Genomic DNA, 20,699 nt, shown 5'->3' with positions numbered 1-20,699 from the left:
CCTAATATTTAACGTGCCTCTGGGGTACACGTTACTTGATACACATGTGTTCATGCACCACCAACTAAGTGACACACAGGAAATGTCAATGAAGGACAACAGCTCTTGTTCTGCCCCCTAGCGAACGAATCGGACCATGACTTCCAGCATTGTACACAGGGATGTATCTTTATGTATTTATTCATGTATTAAGAAGTTGGGTAATAACAGATAGGCCTACTAACATTCTTGATCTAGCTGGATTGAATGAGCGCAAAATGAAAACCATCTTGCATAAAAAGTGTTGCAGGCAGCAGCCAAGGTTCTGCAAATGATTATACAGAAGGCGTGTCGTTGGGTTTATTATGGTCCCACTTGGATGAGAAAGGGGCGCGGTGACTGTTTACTTCATTACAGAGTAGTCTAACTCTGTGAATGTAGGGATTTTTAGGCTATCTCGTGGACTTTGGAACCGACGACCAACCAGTTATAACAGTTACTGCACAGGCAAGACAGAGTGTCAGCGCGCTACAGAAGGCCTATTTCTGCTCAGTTTACCTACACTCTCGCTTGTTCATACTTTTTTTTACAAACACGCTCTCAGCACAGCAGGGATGGCAGAGTCCGGCAGGATCCTGATAAAGGGAGGTAAAGTGGTGAACGAGGACCGCTCCGAGATCAGCGACGTCTACATAGAGAATGGGAAAATCCTCGCAGTTGGACAGAACCTTCAGATCCCAACGGGGGTGCAGGTCATTGATGCCACGGATAAACTGGTGATCCCGGGCGGCATAGACACGCACACACACATGGAGCTGGCCTTTATGGGCACCAAGGCTGTGGACGATTTCCACATCGGCACCAAGGTGAAGATGTTTTCATTTACACACTTACTCAGACAGGAAAGGACGGGTTGCTACTAGTGCGTCAAGTCAGACAGAGACAGACAGAAAAATAACGCAAAGCAATCATGCCTTCATATTAAAAGCAGCAGTACGCCTCCCACAGTGTAAAAAAGCTCTAATCTGCATTCAAAATGCGGCACCAGTAGGCTTTTAACATCAAAATATACACAAGGTTCCAAAAATAAAAGTAGGCTAACTTTATATTGCTGGATAAGGTGTGAATGTCCAACCCGCAGTGATCATTAAAGTGTTGATGTATAATAATGCATCATCATTCATTCATGTTGGTTCTAATTCTTATGATCCTTTCATCTGAATCTGATTGTTAACTAGCAATCTGGCTTTGGAGAATGCACTATTTGCCTCTGAGAGAATACTGTGGAGTTGTAGAATAGGGTAATATTGAAGCATGTTAAATTGGCATTTAAGTACAATTTCTACCCCTGCATGTGCAACAGCCAGACCTTCCACACTGTCTGTCAGATCTCCTTGTGCCATTAGTATTCGATTTACATCTTTACTGATTGGTTATAAGCACTCTGAAGCTTCAACAACACATTCATTATTCAACAAGCTATTAAGTACAATTCCCGATGGTGTTTTATTTTGAAGGTTGTGACCAGAAGTGTACTTTGAACTTGTCCAACTTAACATACATTTATGCCAGAGGACAAAGTGTGCACACAACATCTGGTAGGTACATACAAATGTACAGTATGTTGAATCAAAGAAGCATGTAAATATACCTCAGTTGGTCCCTAGTCCTTTATGTGTTTGTAATTTGTCCACAGCTTGCACATTACAGTTTAACTGGCTGCTGTAGATGATCATGATGCTGGTGTCATGATGCTTTATTAGAAGTATGACCATCACACGATGTTATATTTGTGACTTCAGGGGACATGAAGCAGCCTACAGAGGAAAAGAGAGGCCAGAGAGTGACTGTCTAAGTTCATCAAATCCAGCATTGCGAAATGTTGTGTCTGAAATGCGTGCATTGTGATGTAACAAAGTGAAGCAGTCACAGCAAATTCACCCACACTGATCAAACAGAACCTTAAACCACTGCCTCACTAATGCCATGGCCATCATTTTGAATACACTGGTCAAAAGTCCAACATAAGAAGCTTCTCATTGGTAGTTGTAAAGGAGGAGTCAGGGATTCTGGAGAACGCTTGTTGTGACTGATTATGACATAAAATGATTTTTACAACTAGCGCTCTCAAGAATAGAATACTGTTTTAAAGGTGCTGTAAGCGGAATGGTTATTTTAGCTAACTTCCTGTCAGTTACTGTAGTTAGCAGTCCCCTCGCTCGTCCCTACGTCACCACATTAATGCACTGTGGTCTTCAAGCAGCGAGTTATCTAGCATCATCTCAGATCCATAAGTGTGATAAAAACATGATAAAAACCATCAAACCAGACATTGGGAAGGATTTTTACCTGCTCCGTCATTGTAGGCGATTCATTATCATAACATTGTGTCCATTTATCTTCTCTGACAGAAAGTGGTATAATAATAAGAAAATTAAATGGTTACATAAAAAGTCAATTATGAATTTTTTTTTCGGGGCTCTGCAGACAATAAGCACCCCACAGGAATCAGCCCGTTCTTGAAGTAACATGAGATATTTGCATTCTAAGCCTCTGTGCCCCGTATATTGCAAGTTAGTCTTTAACTTGTGTGTGTGTGTGTGTGTGTGTGTGGGTGTGTGGGTGTGTGTGTGCGTGTGTGTGTGTGTCTGTGTTTGAGCAGGCGGCTGTTGCTGGAGGGACCACAATGATCCTGGACTTTGTCATCCCCCAAAAGGGAACATCTCTCCTGGAGGCCTACGAACGTTGGCGTAAAACAGCTGACGCCAAAGTCTGCTGTGACTACTCACTGCATGTGGCTGTCACCTGGTGGAGTGACAAGGTGAATGAGCACATCATTGTTAATATAAAAAATAATTAAAAAAAGCTATTAATGATTTATGAAAGAGTGTTAGATTACATGTATTTCTGGCTCTTCCAAATGAATTAAGGTGGCCGCACAGCACACAAAAGCATCTGTTAAGAATCGCATTGGCAAGAAGTATTTCCCATATTCACCCACCACTTTTTAAACAGACAGATATGAAAATCACATTTATTCCGAGCTGATTCTTCATGCATGTCTCCGACCCTTTCATTCCTCCAGGTGAAAGAAGAGATGCAGACCCTGACCACAGAGAAGGGAGTCAACTCCTTTAAGATGTTCATGGCCTATAAAGATGTGTTCATGCTGCAGGACTCTGAGCTGTACTGGGCCTTCTCCCACTGTAAGGACATAGGAGCTATAGCTCAGGTGCATGCTGAGAATGGAGACCTGATCGCAGAGGTAAGGAAGCAATTGTGATAACCATGGTATTTAACTAAAGTGAATGAATTGAAGCTGGCAGTAAGGAAAGAGTTGCTTATTATGCTATGATTTCCTTATTCTTATAATGTATGTGATTTCCACTCTTAAGCTTTAGACTTCCTGCTGAGGTTTTATAATGCAAACAATGCTTTAGCAGTATTAAGTCGACATAACAATTATTAAGTAAGCATTCAGCTTTTAAAGGTAGAGTCTGCGATTCTAGAGAATGCTTGTTGTCAAAAACGCTTTTGTCAAAATCAGTGAATATCTCCTCACGATCCATTACCTGTAAGTACTGTGTGTGCGCGCTGAAAAAAGAAATCCAGTGTTAATACACAGCCTAGGCTCTGTAAACTGGTATGCTGCTTGCTACGGTGGGCCCCTTTGTTAAAGGTGAAGTGAGCGGTTTATTTATGTTAATATAAGTGTTAAATCGCTCTTTATTCATACAGTGATCACTTTCATAATGTACGCATCTCATAAAGCCAATTTCTCAGTCAGCTGCTCTGCATGTAATCGGCTAATAAACTTTTTGGGGATCCCGAAATTAATATCCAATCACAAGAGAGAACGCTACAAACCGACACCCGTCTCACTCATGGTCTCACTGCCGGTGCACGCCAGAGCGACAGATGGGTGAATGTATGCGCATACAATGGCGGAGCAGGTAAAAATCCTTCACAATGTCTGGTTTGATGGTTTTTATCATGTTTTTATCACACTTATGGATCTGAGATGATGCTAGATAACTCGCTGCTTGAAGACCGCAGTGCATTAATGTGGTGATGTAGGGACTAGCGAGGGGACTGCTAACTGCAGTAACTGACAGGAAGTTAGCTAAAAGAACCATTCCGCTTACAGCACCTTTACCATACCCTTTGTTCACATACCAGTTTCCAGAGCCTAGACTGTGTATTAACACCGGAATGTTTTTCAGCACACACACGGTAATGACATGTAGTGGATGGTGAGGAGAGACCTACTGATTTTGACAACATGCCTCCTCCAGAATCGCTGACCTTTATCTAGCAAGAACTGGTGGTCTCTCCTCTGAGCATGGACTTTGACCCACACTGATAAAATCTGTGCAAAATCAGGCCTAATCCTCCCATAGGCATACTGTATGTCCTGCCTTTATCCTTATCTGGAAAGGTTTGCTTAGGTAAATACTATGTAAAAGCACAGTCCACAGAGACAGCCATGGGATGATGTTTAACCATAATAGCAAAGAGTGTCTCCAGGCACGACTCTGCTATATACCACAGAAGAATAGACAGTGACAGTGGTAGACAAATTAAATTCAGTCGTATCGATGATAGCGATGCATAAATTGCATTTTTCTTAATCTAAGAATATGTAAAACTCATGAATGAAGAGACATGTTGTCTAGGAAAGCAACATGATAAAATATCACCATGTTGTGACAAAAATGTACCACTAGGAGGAAGCCTTTGCCAAAAAAAAAGTGAGGCATGTCTTCTCTTTTGGTGGGGACACATGACTGATGCTGTTACAGAGTATGTTTAAGGTGTAATAATCATGTTTTTTTTTATAGGTAACCCAAATGTTATGTGTGGACTCCTGTGGACCCTCTTTGATGGCTTAATTAAAAGAAAGACACATAACAATGTTCTATCAGCTTGATATATCATGTACTTTCTTAATGTCATCACAGTTGCTAAGAAACATGACTTTGAGCCGATTTGTCGGCAATTGACTTTCTGGCAAAACGTAATGAATTTCTATTTATACATACACAGCACATATACTGTATATAACATATAAAACTTGAACGATCCCCTTGGATGGTGTATGTTGTGGCAAAGGAGAGGGTCACCACTTTTAACAATTTAACAACTAGAACAAAGGCATACAATATTTACAGGGAAATATGTTTGTCCTCTGTGTCAATAGGCCCTCTAAAAATCAAGCAAAGCCAGTTTCAAATAGATAAATAAATAAGTATTTATTAACAGCACTGCTTTGACTTGTTGGTTCATGTTGAAATATGCTCATTGGAACATTAGTTTAGTTATAACTGCTGTATTATTTATTATATAGATAGATGCTGTGGTTTTTAACCTTTCTGTTGCCTTGTCATCCCCCTCCCTGCTGTGTCTATTCAGGGGGCTAAGAAGATGCTCTCTCTGGGCATCACAGGGCCAGAGGGCCATATGCTGTGCAGACCAGAGGAGGTGGAGGCAGAGGCCACCCAGAGAGCCGTCACCATCGCACACTCTGTCAACTGCCCGCTCTATGTGGTCCACGTCATGAGCAAGTCTGCAGCCAAGGTGGTGTCTAATGCACGCAGAGACGGTGAGTGTGGGCCTGCTGCCACCTGCTGTGGAATGTGTGGGGGCAAGGTTGAGACATGATGACATTTTGAAGGCCAGAGCAAATATCAGGGTTCATATTTAGCTCTACTATTCAAAGTCTTCTCTTTTTTGTGTTTAAAAAAGTTAAATTAGTCAGTTTGGCCCATGATTTGTTTTCTCTCGTCATGGTGGAAAAGATTTTAACCCCACAAGGTCAACCCTGAAACAGTATAAAGAGAAATGTGTAACAATTTTAGTCCAGAGCGGTGTAGTTCAGTTTATCTGTCATTCAAACATGTTAAAAGCATGAAGGAACCAAATTCTAGCAGTGTACAGAATAAATACAATGTATTCAGTATAATAGCTAAGAATAAACCTATGCTAATAATTAAATAATGCAATAACCTAAAAGCCTATGATACATACGATAGCCTACATAGTTTTAAAAAAAACAAGCAGCATGTTAACGAATGAATGGTGCATCAAAACCTGCACGCAGTCACAGCAGTAATGAGTGCAGAGGATTTCAAGTCAGGGAGTTCATCAGCGTCATAATCAAACCAAAGTGTTGTTTTTCCTCCCTCTACAGGGCGCGTGGTGTTTGGGGAGCCCATTGCAGCTGGACTGGGCACCGACGGTACTCACTGCTTACACACAGATTGGGCCCATGCTGCTAGCTTTGTCATGGGGCCTCCCCTCAGACCTGACCCCAGCACCCCCGGGTACCTCATGGACCTACTGGCCAAGTAAGTAGAGCAGAGAGTGGATCAACCAGTAATGTCTAACCAATAATGTCAACACAGCTTCTAAAGATCTCGTAAAGAGTGATGGTGAATATGTCTGCTTGTATTGTTTTATTGAATATGTCTCTTTTTATTGTTATGTCTGTTTTTTATTTTTATTTTAGAGAGATTACTGCCTAAGTGAAATGACAAAGGGAATCTTGAGATTTGTATTTCCAATATTTTCTTATTTGCTCTTTGTTTAAGGCTTAATGTCTTAGAGCGATTTTTTTTTTGTAGGAGTATAGAAGGGGGACCGAAGGAAATGTGCGGAAGCTGAGATACTATCTTAGCATGGTTTTATGCATATCACTAACTTACTGTATGTAATATAACACCATGTATCATTTATTTATTTATAGATGTCTTCCACATCCAAGCTCCTCCTTGGTGTATCTGTGTTTCTTGTTTGCCATGTGTTCTGTGTGTCAGACAACCTGCTGCTCATTACCAATTGCCCCTAGTGGGATTAATAAAGCTCTTTGAATTGAATTGACTTGACCTGAATCGATAGCCGTGTAATTCAGGCTAGAATATAAACCAATAGGCCAGCTGAGCCTCAATGAAGACTAAATAATTCCAACTGTAAGTATTCATTTTGTATTTCTTCCAATATAGCGATGACCTGAGTGTGACAGGGACAGACAACTGCACCTTCTCCGTGTGCCAGAAGGCTCTGGGCAAAGACGACTTCACCAAGATCCCTAACGGAGTCAACGGAGTGGAGGACAGGATGTCTGTCATCTGGGAGAAAGGAGTGGTATGCCACAATTACAATGCACTTATAACACAGAGACATAAAAAGCTTAACAGCAGAAGTGTGAGCTGCTATTAAAAGCTATTGTTGCTGTTTCCCACCATTATCTTTGTAATTAAACTCTTTGCAGTGATGCAGCAGAAAAGGGAAAAGGACAACAACATCACATATCAAATGGTGCCATGAGTCACTATTTGCACGTACTGTATCTCACGTCAGCTTGATGCTTCTAACTGTGATGCACAGTCAAGGCTGATTACTCAATGTGTATGGAGAACAAATTATTGGAGGAATATTCATCATTTAAGCGCATTATCAACTTAAAATCACAAGTCTCCTCCAGGGGTCCATTTACTGATAAAAAGTTTAGAGATTTGTCATGCATCAACTAAACAGTGGGTAGGGGTCCACTTTACATTTGGAATCCCTAGTGGGCCATGTGCATACATGCATTTATAGCATGCAGTGTAATGTAATGCTAAAAATGCAAGCACTTTTGAATGTATCAACTCTCATTATTCTATTCCACTCATATTTAAAAAAAACCCTGATATATCCTGCTTTTCTTCCATACGAAAAGGAAATAAACTGTTGTATGTGCAGATTGCTGGAGAGAGCAGGCGCTGCATTTCCTCACGCTGTTGTTGTGATTTGTGTGGAAATGACTTGGTTGCTGCACAGTTAAGCACTGACCTCTGGTCTGCTAATTCTGTGCTTTAGTTGTCATCCACCGTGGGCCCCTGACTCCAGCCGGCTGCTTTGTGCCTTTCTCTTCCCTTCAGCACAGCGGCAAAATGGACGAGAATCGATTTGTAGCTGTCACCAGCAGCAACGCCGCAAAAATCTTCAACTTCTACCCACAGAAGGGCCGTATCGCCAAGAACTCAGACGCTGATGTGGTTATATGGGACCCCAAGATGACAAGGTGAGGGCCAGTTACTCAAGCCACTCAGCAGTATTATATGGGAGAAAGCTGTGTGCATACAGTGTACAATGCACACTCTGAATGCTCCCTTATCTGTCAGTATTAAGTTAAAAAAAAAAACGTTTCCGCCAGCCCTATCAGCAACTACAACTGCAGATGGTGCTGCTGAAACACTGGGCAGACTTGAAAGCGTGTCCGCAGGGTGTCAAGCATTGGGCTGAGTAAGATAAGGTTTTTTTGTAAAGTTTAGCAGTAAGTAAGGCATGCAGGCTATAGATACAGGCAAACTGAAAAAAAAGAAAAGTGATCCATCTTTCATCTCGTGCCACCTAATAACACACATACACAGGCACACACCAACCGGACACGTAAGCTGGTTAGGTCTTTTCTTTATCTGGAATTGAGGTCGACACTTATCTACAGCTGCAAATTTATGCACAACATAATTTACATATGAGTCACATTCAGGGGCCATTACAAAAGACTGTCAGAATGATTCATTATTTCCCGCGCTTGGATATATTTTTTTAGTTTAGGATTCGAACACATAAGGCAGATGCTACACAGCATCAGCGAGACAATGCAGATGGGTCACGGTTAGGATCTTAAATATGACGAGTATAATTCACGTGGGAGCTAAACCGATTTTCATAGCACAGAACGCATTGTGTTAAGGCTATTTTCAGTAGCCGGCTCAGAGCATCATATGGTTGTATTTAGGCATAGGATTGTTCTTTTCTGTCTTTCTTATTATTCAGACACAGAGTACAGAGCAGAGGGCAGGCAGTGTGCTGCTCTGCTGAGCACACATGCACAGATGCAGGCACAGAGGACAGTTTACATTCGAGTAGCTTGCGTATACAGTACTGTATAGCACAGTCAGCCTTATGTAAGCCACAATGGCACTGCACTGCTCCATTTGCTGGAGAATCTGGGCTGAGCCCCTCGGGGAAGTCACTAACTGCTGATGTGGATTGGAGAACAAACACATTATACACCCTGGTGTAATTTGCTGTAAATGAATTCACTGGTAACACTGGAAAAAGCTTGTGAGAGACCTGACACCTTCATGCCTGCCTTCTTCGGACATCACCTGTGTGTGTGTGTGTGTGTGTGTGTGTGTGTGTGTGTGTGTTTAGTTTATGTGCGTGAGTGTTTGTGCATGTGTGCGTGTGTGTGTGTGTTTAGTTTTTGTGTGTGAGTGTTTGTGCGTGTGTGCGTGTGTGTGCTCGGTCCTTACCACGCGTGCATATGTCTGCGGATGTTAAAAATGCCTTAGTTTCAAGCATGAGAGCGCCTTGTGTTTGATTGCTGCACCATGAATTCATCTGTGAAACGGCTTAATGAATTGCCCTCAGCGCCCAAGTGTCGCTTCATAACATCCGGGACCAGGGGGCCACAACCGCTTGCATAACCAAGAAACGCCTAGGAAGCTCAGTCAATTGCTTCATGCCTCCTAATTAGGCCACTTGGAATTATGACATCTTGTATTTGTCGACGCACACTAGGCATGATGGTGTCTGGCTTTACAATCAACAGGAAATGTGCATGTGCTAATAGAGGATGGGGAAGGAGGGCTCACAGAGAAAATGCTGGGTGGAAAGAATCAATGTGTTTCCCGAATCCGGCCGAGTCAGATGTTTTTCCCGCTGATTTAGTCTTTTCAAACAGATACAGTATGATTTACTTCACTACTTTCTATGTAGTGTGGTAATTGGCATCACTCTAAGGTACTAAGATACTCCATCCTCGAGAAAGCCCTTCAATCACCCTAATGAGAAAATACTTGAAACTGCAGTAAGTAAGCACTTAGTGAATACAGGCACTGATGGAAGTACACAGGCACCTTACTCAAAGCGGGGCTATTACAAATCATTTTAAATACAACAATGAATCTCGTGACCTCTTGTATGTGAATGGGGTTCGGCTTTCAGTGATGAGAAATAACAAGAAAATGTATTTTAACCTCATCTGTCTGGTTTAACATAATGTGCCATTTCACAGTTTTGGTTCACTCTGCTCGCTTGTGTAGTTTGTCAGCCAGCACATGCAGCCCTTTTCAGCAAAATAGCTCTAAAAACCCACTATACATCATTTGCCTAGCACCAAATGGAATTCAGTCAAAGTTAGTATTTATAGCTTCTAGGAAACATGGCGCGGCATCTAGCTGAAAAGCAAAAAATAAATAAAAAATCCCAGTAGATAACAGAGACCAAAAACAAAGCTAAAAAGGTGGCTTGAAACACATCTCCAAAAAAAGGCTAATGCTGAATGTGTGCTAACGTTTCCCATGTCTACTTAACAGCTGCAATATGTCAGTGTTGTTTTGAAAGCTCTTTCCTCCTCTTCCTCAGGTACAGTAATAAAAAATAAAACATTTTCAAAACCAGGCAAAATGTAGTGTCAAAATGAACTCTAGATGCTGTTATGCAGAACATTTCCCAATTAAGTGGTACATCATAATAGATTATATTAATGTATTATTACTTCTAAGGCAGGAGTGTTTAAGCAGCATTGTGGTGCCATGTTTGCTCCAGGAAGGGCCCATTTAAACTACCTTACTGTGGGGTAGTTTGTTCTTTTACTATGCATTTTACAATCTCATCATATGTCTTGAATGTGAAGTTTACTATAGCTGTATAGATAAATAAAATGTAGTAAATAGTACAATACTTGCTCCAGCCTTTCCAGTAAAAGAGCATCACATGAAATTGATTGCAGAAATTGTAAATAGTAATTAATTATTAAATTGCTTTTTGCTGCATTGTGAGTGAGCTGCAGTAGCTCTATGCTGCTGTATACGAGAACATCTTGGCCTGATTCAGTCAGTTTCTAACGGAACGCATTACAGTTTAACAATGGGTCTATGATTCCTTCTTTTTTTTTCCAGCTTGGTATTCAAAAAGCCTCACCACAATGAAGAGATTGAGTTCTGACAGAGTGTTTTTAGAAGCTCTTTGCAATCCTGCCGTTGTTTTTTTTTTTGTGTGTGTGTCTGTGTAGGAAGATATCAGCGGCGACCCACCACCAGGCCGTAGACTACAACATCTTTGAGGGCATGGAGTGTCATGGCGTCCCACTCGTCACCATCTCCAGAGGCCAAGTGGTGTATCAGAACGGACAGCTGAAGGTTTCACCGGGCCACGGCAGGTTCATCCACAGAAAACCCTTCGCTGAGTTTGTTTACAAGAGAATCAAGCAGAGGGATCAGGTCAGTCAAGCCCCACACAACACAATGTGGTATCACTCACATTTGGTTTCCTTGAACTGTGATTTGCTACTTGATGCAGACAGACAGGCAAAACAAACAAACAATGAAACAATGTGTAGCATAAATAGCATGTGAAATACTTGGGCCTGTATACAGTATATTTAAGCTATATTTAAGCTGCTATAATCAATATATCTATGTTGAAAATGGATCAGAAGACTGTTTGCAATGTGAGTTAAAGGTGGAGTCAGTGATTCTGTAGAACACTTGTTATCGAAATCACGCTTTGTCAAAATCAGTGAATATCTCCTCACAACCTGCTACCTGTCCGTACTGTGTGTGCGCAAAAAAATGAATCCTGTGTTACAGAGCAACATTAGCCTTTTGTTAACTGGTATGTTGACCCCGGTGCTACAGCTTTGTTTTTTTTACATACTAGTTCCCCAGAATTGCTGACTCTACCTTTTAAGTTGCTCGTTAAGCCAAACCTACACAAAGTTGTCACCTGATTCTACATTACACCTTAGTTAACAACATTTTAGCATGTTTGTTAAACATGTAATGTTTTGGTTTTCTGGCCCGCAAATTTAGCATTTTAATTCTCCCTCGCCACTCTCATAGGGTCATTGCCAGCCACAGCAGGCACCTGTTTTAAATGAATATGCTCTGAAAACCCATGTATTTAAAGGAGAGACAACATGTTGATTAGCTCACTCTAATGGTGCTAGAGTTTTTTTTAACCTTCAGACTGAGCCGAGCCAGCTGCTTCCTCATGATCCAGTCTGTCAGTTAAGCTAAGCTAAGCTCTTGCTGGCTGTAGCTTCATATTTACATATTATTTAGAGTGGTTTCGACCTTTTCACTGAACTGTCTATTTACCAAAATGTTGGGAGAATAGTGAATGAGTCGATCGGTGGGTGATTTCAATACAGCCCAAAGCTAAAGATAGCTAGGGTTGAATTTATTTACTGACCATGTTCATTCATAAGTTTTTGTTTACAAGCCCAGCATCATAAAATAGGTCACAGAGAGACTGTTTTCATGTCAAGGCAACTTTCAATAGGATTGAGATTCAGATACACCGTATATGTTTAACTTGAAGCAAGCAGATCCTGATGTGGTAGTGTACACAAAGGTCACTAAAGCTTTCTTTGTGCTTTGTACTGTGCCTGCAGGTGGGCCAACCTACAGCTGTGATCAGAAAGCCCTATGAAGGCAAAGTCATTTCTATATGAACAACAGACCCACAACATGAAAGGCACTTTCAGCCGTGTGCCTTCAATCAGACAATCCAGGAGCCAGGCACGGGATTTCAAGGGAATTGGCTTTTTTTTCAGAACAGACTTGGTTGAAATGAAATATAATATTCACGAGTATGTCTTAATTGGTGTATAATCGCTTTAAAATAAAAGTTGTTGTTTGTTTTATTACATTATAATCAGCGTTTTATATGTTGCGAAGCCATTTTTCTACAGTAGCACAGTATGAAAAAAACACAAGGTCCTTCCAGGTTTCTATAGTGGTTGTCCTGGGGAAATGCACCTGTTGGAAGACGAAGAATAAGTACTATAGAATCAATAACTGAATACATCTTCACCTCATCACTTGATATTGTGGAAAGACTTGAAGGCCACCGCAGCTTCAGTAAATTCTTAGAACAGGAAAGGTAGACAAGGAGCGTCGGAATCTAGATTTTTCAACGCTAGATGAAGCCCAAAAACACCATAACTACACACTGCACCTTTAACATCTGTCTTCTATAGTTAGATCCAGTCATTTAAATGGCTTTTATCAACACTTATGCTAGGTCAATGCTCTGTTGGCAGCACATACATTTCTTACATTTGCTCAACTGTGTCATGTTTCCAGGTTAGCTCTGCTCAGTACACAGGTCAGTAGAGATCACTGTACTGCTAACAATTGTATTTGTTCTAACATATACATTATGTCATCAAATGAATCAATGTGAGGAAGGAAAATATGGCTTATACATGAATCCATGGTTTAAAACTAATGTGCCTTGATTCAAATAGAGTTTTTTTCACGACTTTAATGTGTGTTCGTATTATTGTGTTAATTGTGTTCTGAAAACAATTTTGGCCTCAGTTGTGAATGTGTCTGATCTTTCTTTTACTGGGCATTTTTATGATTTTCAGCCCTCTGCCTTCCTCAATGTTTGTTGTTAAGGTAACAAGTCTGATGCTTCTCACCCAAAAGCATCCTTCCCTTCGATGGAATATTCATTCAAATGAACTGTCATGCGTGAAAGCATTAAGATTTACTTAACTTGACCCAGATTGACTCTGTATTTGCATATTCAGCAGGATCTCATATTATTCACTCTATGCCCATGTAAGGAAGACTGTGTTCATTCCTTTGCACAGGAAAAAAAAAGGGTCTGCAACTGTCACCAAGCATCATGTGACGGCTTCCTATTGGGTTTGCACGCTGCGGTGGTATTATGCCGCGGGGCCAGTTGAGACATAATGTGAGTTTATCAGGTTTACCACACGGGTCAGTGGCAACGTGTGAGTCACAGAAGGCCTACTCATACTGCAGCTGCAACCCTTCCTTCCTCTTGCCTCTGACCCGGGTGTGAACACAATAGAGAGGTGTGGGGAGTGTGCTGTCCAGACTGAGTATCACTGAACAATTAGAAGATATGCCCTGCTGGAATCTGATCAGATTAGAATTGGAGTACATAGAAAGTAGACAACAAGAAACACTGAAAAGAATGTTGATTCAGTTTAAAAATGAGGTTAAGATTTAAAAAATGTATTAACATATTCTCATAACTTCAGCAGTGATGGGATGGAAAGAATATTATTTTAAACTAGAAAGGTTACCTTACCCTTTTTCTATTAAAATACTTGTGAGAGAGCACTGTGTATTTCTTTTAAATATGTAATTTTTCTCTACAAAAGAGCAGTGTTTGAGTGTAAGCGTTCTGACTGATGACAACAGGAGAATTCCATTATAAAACAATGGGGGAGGGGGGGGCAATCATGCACACAATAATATTGTTTATGCCTTCACTCTTGATAACTCAAAGTAACAGAGCAATAGAAATGTGGAAACAGTGAAGACTTTGTAATCTTAAGGATGTTCTCCCACAAGCCTACATTGGGATTCTGCAATGTAACAACCCCCTCCCCTATAATAAAAAAAATATTAAATATAATAAGAAATAAAAACATTAAGAGAGTACATTAATACATTTTTTTAGATGAATAAAATGAAAACAATTTATTGAATGAACAACAACAAACTGAAGTCAAGGTGAATCAAGAGCCAGTATACAGAAAGTAAGAAAAAAAACTGTACCACAAGGTAAATCAAAACATGCACCTCTGTCTTACACCTGAGATGTTAATGAACAGTGACAATGCGTAAGTAAAAAAGGGGTCAGTTCTGTCCGCTGCACATTATGTAAGCAAATATCACTGCCATACACTCTGCATGCGGGCTGGAGAAGCCAGCCTCTGTTTGAGGTTACTAGAAACCATTTGGTGCTGTCTATTATCTCAGACAAACCAAGTAGCGTGCTTTGAATACATGATACAATTATCTGCTACATCATAAATACATCATTAACTCCATAGATTACATCAGAGGTGAAATGTTAAATCTAATCTGTGTGTTTCAGTGCCTATTGGATTTAATATAACGCTTTAAATATATTTGGTTTGTTGACATAACTGTGGCATCCACCCTGAATATACACAGTATATCCTCTGCTCACAGTTTTGGGTAGATTCATCATAGAATACAGTCATCTTCCTTGTTATATAATGAACATGATGTAACATGTTATATGTCTGACAATTTAAACTAAATGTCTACAGTGTGCTCAGTGGAGCAAAGCTAAATTGAATAAATTATGATTTACAGTCTGTAATTGGTGTTCATGTGGTACCTCCCCAGTTTATATCATTCACCATGGTTACCATAATTGTCAATTTGACACAATGAACAGTAATGTCATGATACAACTCAATGAACTACTAGCATGCCGGATAACTATAAGCTACAGCAAGGACATAGACAAGTAGTCAGACAGAGTTAGATAAGCCCATATTTATTGTTTGAAATATTTCATAATATGAAAAAAGTAGGTTCATATGCAGTTAATAGACTGCAGTTACACATTCACGATTTATTCATAAAACAGTTACACAGACACAATACAATACAATTGTCACAAATATTATAATAAATATCAAAAAGTAGAAGTTGTTGAATTTCAGTTTTTTTCTAAACTGTAAGATACACAGTACTGGAAACCGGTCCTCCCAAAGTTGTTATGGAGAATTTGACATCTATCCTAATCTGTGGTCTTGTGTCATATATGAAACATGATACCTGCATAATCCTGTGCAGTGTTAAATGGTTTTTAGTTTTGAAGGGAAGTAAAAGCATTGTATCCATTACATCTCTATTCTTGATTAAGATTAAAGTTTACATAACAAAGCTCTGTGCTCTTGGGAAATGTGTAGATGTTGTCTATTTGGAGTTTAGATCAAGTCAATGAAAGAGATCATTCTGCAGGACAACTGTAACCTGGTGGAGGTGTGGTTTGCGTATTGTATGGAATATATAACGGAAACAATCTACAACAGTGCTCGGACGTCAACAGAATCATCAGTAATAACAGAAAGCAGCTTATTTAATGGATAATTATGATCAAGAGTATAACAAAGCCTCAGAGATCTACAATCATTGCAGCACAATGTTGTATTTTCCACAACAGCAGTTAGCACTAGTTATTGCTGGACCAGGTCTAAAACCTGCCTGCTTAGAACAGCTTAGATATACTGTAGGCTGATAGCTGTTTAGGTGTCATCATCTTAGTGCAATGAAACAACCTGAGCTTATTTCAATATGGAGGTAAGTAAAAGTTTCATTAAAACTATAGGTATTGTAATAACAGTATCACTGAGGCGTAGAATGAATAGATCACAATTGTCCTTACCCAACTACTTTCTTATTCGCAGGATAAAATAATCATCACACCGCGTCAAAAATGAACTTCCTCACACATCACTTTGTGGATCCTCTTTAGGCTTGAAGAGAAGAGGGCACCAGAAATGTGGCTGAAAAGAGGAAACAAAAAATGAAAAAAGGCCATTTTTACACAAAGATTTATGTATACTTGCTAGTTACGTATATAGTTGTGCTTACAAACCTTAAAATAGAACGGTTTTGGGCTGCAGTTTTTTATCTCCTTCCTCCATTTGAATCTCTTCCTGAGGATCTTGGCGTGCAGGTATTCCACTCTCTGCTCGGCCGCGATGGAGAAGAATCGCTCACAGACGAGGAGCCTGAGCTGGGACACTTTGGCAGCCACCAGGGTCATAATGAGCAGAGTGAGTAGGATGGCAGCCAGAGGAACCACAGAGTTGTAGAGCAGCAGCTTGGGTTTGGGAAGGCACTTGGTCTCAAACAGAGTCACAGAGTAGGAAAAGTCTTTTTGATGGTTCTCCTCACTCAATGGTATACCTATCAAAGTTGCAGCACCCTGACAAGATAAAAAAAAAAGTCTTCAGTGGCTGAACAAATACCGTTATGTATCAGTACTTTAAAGATGGACAAGCGATTGTGGAAAATGCTTCTTGTCAAAATTAGAGAACATCTCCTCCCGATCAGTTACCTGTCTGTACTGAGTGTATGCTGAAAAACAAATCCAGTGTTATTACACAGCTCTGTTAACGGGCATGTTGCTAGCTACGGTAGGCCCCTTTTGTTTGCATACCAGATTACAGAGCATAGGCTGTGTATTAAGACAAGATTTTGGTCAGTGCACACTCAATACGAACAGGTAGCGTATCGTGAGGAGATATTCACTGGTTTTAACAAAAAGTGATTTTGACAACAATCTTTGTCCAGAATCGCTGACTCCACCTTTAACCAACATACTTACTTTGATGCTTATTACTAGTGGGACATGGAACGGTTCCAGCTCCGACAACTTTCTCGTCACTATATCAATTAAACAGTACAATAAGGCATCTACAGCTATACATAGGATCCAAACTACAGAATGGGACACAACTGGAGCCCCAAATTTCAGCATAGCTCTGCATTCCTTGGTGGTGGGGCGGGCAGAGGGGATGGCTAAGTACAGCTTCTCTTCTTTCGGCGTCATGGGGAGGACGTGGGGCTTTCCCTCAGCCCTTTGCATCTCGTCAAAGCGGACAAATTTACCACCAATGAACCTGTTTTGGTATTTCAAGTCACCGCAGAACCTCTTGATGTGCAGTGCTATGAACATCATGAGCACGAGGAAGCTGAGTGCAGGGAACATCCTATCAGACACAGAGGAAACCGTGGTCATCACAGACTGGACATACTTCACAGTTTGATTCAGCTTCTGCTCTGCTTCTACGAGTCTATCCTTGAATTCTCCTGATTCTAGTCTGAGGGACACCTTCAGCTCGGAGTCAAGGTCCAAAACCCCTAAGTCCGTCACCCCCTTGAGAACATTTCCAAGCCACTTCAGCATCTCAATATAGTTAGTGAACGGGGCTACAATGGCCGCTTTCTTGGCCTTCAGGTTGCACATCATACTCCTGACCAGGCCCGTGAGGTTCTCCAAGGTGTTGCGGATGTTTCGGAGAAGCACCAAACTGGTCCCAGCTGTCAGGAGAAGGTTACGACTCTTCTTCATGAAAATGGAGATCACGAAGAGAGTCCCCAAACACCGTACCCTCTTTGAGATGAAGAGAGCACCTGTCAGTAGGGTCCCGAAGCAGCCAGCGATACCGCCGGACACTGCAAGGCCATAGTTCAGTGTGAAGAGGAGGTAGAGCAGGAGCAAGGAGCTGAGCAGGAGGCTGGAGAGGCCACAGGTAAGAAGGAGGAGGAGAGTTCTTTGAAAGCCATCCCTTTTACCGCTTACAAAAACGTCCACAGCCAGATAACCGGCGTCCTCGAGACTCCGTTGTATGGCAATCCTGGAGAGCAACATCCTATACAAGCCTGCCGGTGCCGTGTAGAGCTAGACATGTATTCTCTTGCATGTAGTCTGCAGTCTCCTTAAATGCAGCCAAAACAGGAAGTGTTCTCTGCCCACAAACCTCAGCCATTGGTCATTTCCAAGTCATCCCTATTTTTCAACCAAAAGCAGAAGGAGAACAGAGCTAATATGACAGTGTTGGAAACTTGAATTGAGTTCAGATGCCTTGAGACGTTCCAAATACACCAAACTTGATAACATTTCTACAACAACTTCTTTAGGTAGAGAAGACTCTTTTTAACAACAGTAATGAAACCTAAGGGCCAAGCCCATTCAAGACTTAGGGTCCATCTGTAATCTGTTATATTCAAGACTGAATTCATGTAAAAGATTGCTTTTTTGGGAAAATACCGGTCAGATCTTTCAAAAGGGAAAATAACTTAATGTTAAGTCATAATGTCAGCAGCTCTACCACAATACGCTGAGTCAGTGTGTAGGCATACCAGTTTGTTTCAGTTTTATCATGTGAATGTGACCATTCAACATGTCTCTGAAAACCCTGTGAAATGGTCACATACATTAACTAAAACAAATAAAGAGTGAATGACTGACTTTCAAAACAAGAACGATCTTTGAAAACATGATTATGTTACCTAAACTACCTAAATTTACTGCACATCAACATAAAAGTCCTCATATAGGCTACTGTATATCAAAAACACAAGGGCCTTGCTAGCTGTGTTGCACTAGGGATGACAATGACGGTCTGTTGATCGGTCCCTCCACCATTCATTGTCATCCAGACTGAAATATCTCCAAAACTGTCATGTTCTGTCTTTGTTGTGTCTTGTTTTGGTGGTTCCCCGTGTTTCCTGTTTTATTTTGGTATGTCTGTCTTGTTCCTCATCATGTCCTGTCAAGTTTCCCTCTTGTTTGATTGCTGCTCCCTCCCCTAATGTGTTGCACCTGTCCCTCGTTGTCTGCCCTGTCTTGTGTGTGTATATAACTCCCTGTGTTTCTTTGTTCCCTGTCCGAGTATTGTACCTGTTGGTGAGTCCGGCCCTGTATGTTCCTGTGTTCCATGTGCCTTGCCTTTTTTGCATGTCTGGAGTTTTTTCGTGGAGATAATAAATAGTCTTCTAGTTTAACTGTCTGCATCTGGGTCCTACTTGCCTGCCTGTCTGCCACTTACCATAACAAAAACTTTGCAAGCAACTTTCCTGCCCCCTCCAGATGAATTGTAGCTAATTGACTCTGACTTCTTATCTAGTCTAGAGCCATCACTAGAGCAATGTCTCACTTGCTAATGCAAATGTCAAATGCTTTAGTTTTTTACCCTAAACCTGCTAAAGCCTATGTTCACTGTTTGACTTACAGGAGTGAGAAAAGTTCTTAACTGTTATATAAATACAATTTAGTATTTAGGATGAACCTTGGTGGAGCCACACAGCCTGCATTTAAAAAAAAAAGAGAAACAGCAATTTGCCAAGCCTGATTTAAAGTAGTCAAGGAAAATAAGCTATCTTGCCTAGCACATTAGCTACAGTACAGGCTTGTACGTTTTGAACCTGTAAGGCAACAGGAAGCTCAGCTAGTCATTTTACATTAGTAGAAACAAGAGAGGTACTCTTCATGGTATCATCATGATAGATTTGATCTTTGCTCTTGCCTTCTTCCTGTAGGTTATCACGCATGATGTAAAACCCATGTTACAGAATCATGGACTATGGCTATCAAACACTTGATACATAGAAATGATTGTATCATGACTTGAACATGCTGGAAACTAAAAGTGAATTGTTCTTTACATGTTCCATGTTTCACTCAATAAGTGTATGTGTGGGGTGTAGGCCTACCACTCAGTTTGTGAAACAGTTGCATAATGTGCTCTTTAGAGGAAGCTATATTTCAAAGTCGGGAAAACAACATTGCTCGACTTGTTGTGGAATCTCTCTTAGTCGCTCACTAACAAGCCTCCAAAACTTTGAGAGAGTGTCATACTAAATTGCTGAGCACCAAAACGTTATTTCTGGCAAACCCATTCCAAAGTTTGTAGATATGTTCCACTATTGTGTGTATGTTTTATCACCACCCAACACATGGCATCAGTGTAATATCAATTTTTTATTTTAATTTGAAAAATAACTTACATAAATCTCTGTACTCAACCATACTTAACCAAGACATAGCCTTGGCATTAACACATTGCACCAAAAAGAGAAAATAAAAAGGCATTCAAAAGGATAAATAACATATGTCTTTGTCATCATGTGAGGCATTTTTCCTGATCCAAAAGAGTCTATCAATCTATTCATGGTTGCTTGTTTATTTAAATTCTGACATCTAAAGGTATGTACAATGAAAAATGAAAATGAAAATATCTACTGTCGCTTGTTACAGCCACAAGGTTTTTCTTGGACATTAAAACATATGGTCATCATAATGGAAAAGGAATAATGCCTCAGTTCAATTTCATTCAGACATACTGC

The 20,699-nt window shown here is 40.6% G+C and overlaps 2 protein-coding genes across 2 annotated transcripts; one reads left to right on the top strand and one right to left on the bottom strand.

Annotated features, from left to right (window-relative positions):
* The first annotated feature begins 504 nt into the window (after positions 1-504).
* dpys (dihydropyrimidinase) lies at positions 505-13,379 on the top strand. The gene is made up of 9 exons (XM_080038903.1): positions 505-845; positions 2,642-2,800; positions 3,065-3,244; positions 5,392-5,581; positions 6,170-6,326; positions 6,981-7,122; positions 7,902-8,044; positions 11,048-11,255; positions 12,431-13,379. The coding sequence occupies exons 1-9, from the start codon at positions 594-596 to the stop codon at positions 12,488-12,490; spliced, it is 1,491 nt and encodes a 496-aa protein (XP_079895029.1). The 5' UTR covers positions 505-593; the 3' UTR covers positions 12,491-13,379.
* A 420-nt stretch (positions 13,380-13,799) lies between these two features.
* dcstamp (dendrocyte expressed seven transmembrane protein) lies at positions 13,800-18,222 on the bottom strand (the record flags this gene model as incomplete). Its single annotated transcript, XM_080038852.1, has 4 exons — positions 13,800-13,932; positions 16,293-16,348; positions 16,441-16,773; positions 17,176-18,222. 4 exons carry the CDS (start codon positions 18,220-18,222, stop codon positions 13,800-13,802), a joined length of 1,569 nt encoding a protein of 522 aa, XP_079894978.1.
* Between the last annotated feature and the right edge of the window lie 2,477 nt (positions 18,223-20,699).

Source organism: Ammodytes marinus (assembly GCF_949987685.1).
Source record: "Ammodytes marinus genome assembly, chromosome: 13".
Taxonomy (NCBI): Eukaryota; Metazoa; Chordata; class Actinopteri; order Uranoscopiformes; family Ammodytidae; genus Ammodytes; species Ammodytes marinus.
This window is presented reverse-complemented; position numbering and strand designations above follow the sequence as displayed.

What these genes read in the sequence shown, in the direction of transcription:
- dpys (XM_080038903.1), top strand. Translation starts at nt 594, where the DNA reads ATGGCAGAGTCCGGCAGGATCCTGATAAAGGGAGGTAAAGTGGTGAAC. An exon ending in ATTTCCACATCGGCACCAAG is followed by an intron (nt 846 to 2,641) that starts GTGAAGATGTTT and finishes GTGTTTGAGCAG; the next exon opens with GCGGCTGTTGCTGGAGGGAC. An exon ending in CTCATGGACCTACTGGCCAA is followed by an intron (nt 6,327 to 6,980) that starts GTAAGTAGAGCA and finishes CTTCCAATATAG; the next exon opens with CGATGACCTGAGTGTGACAG.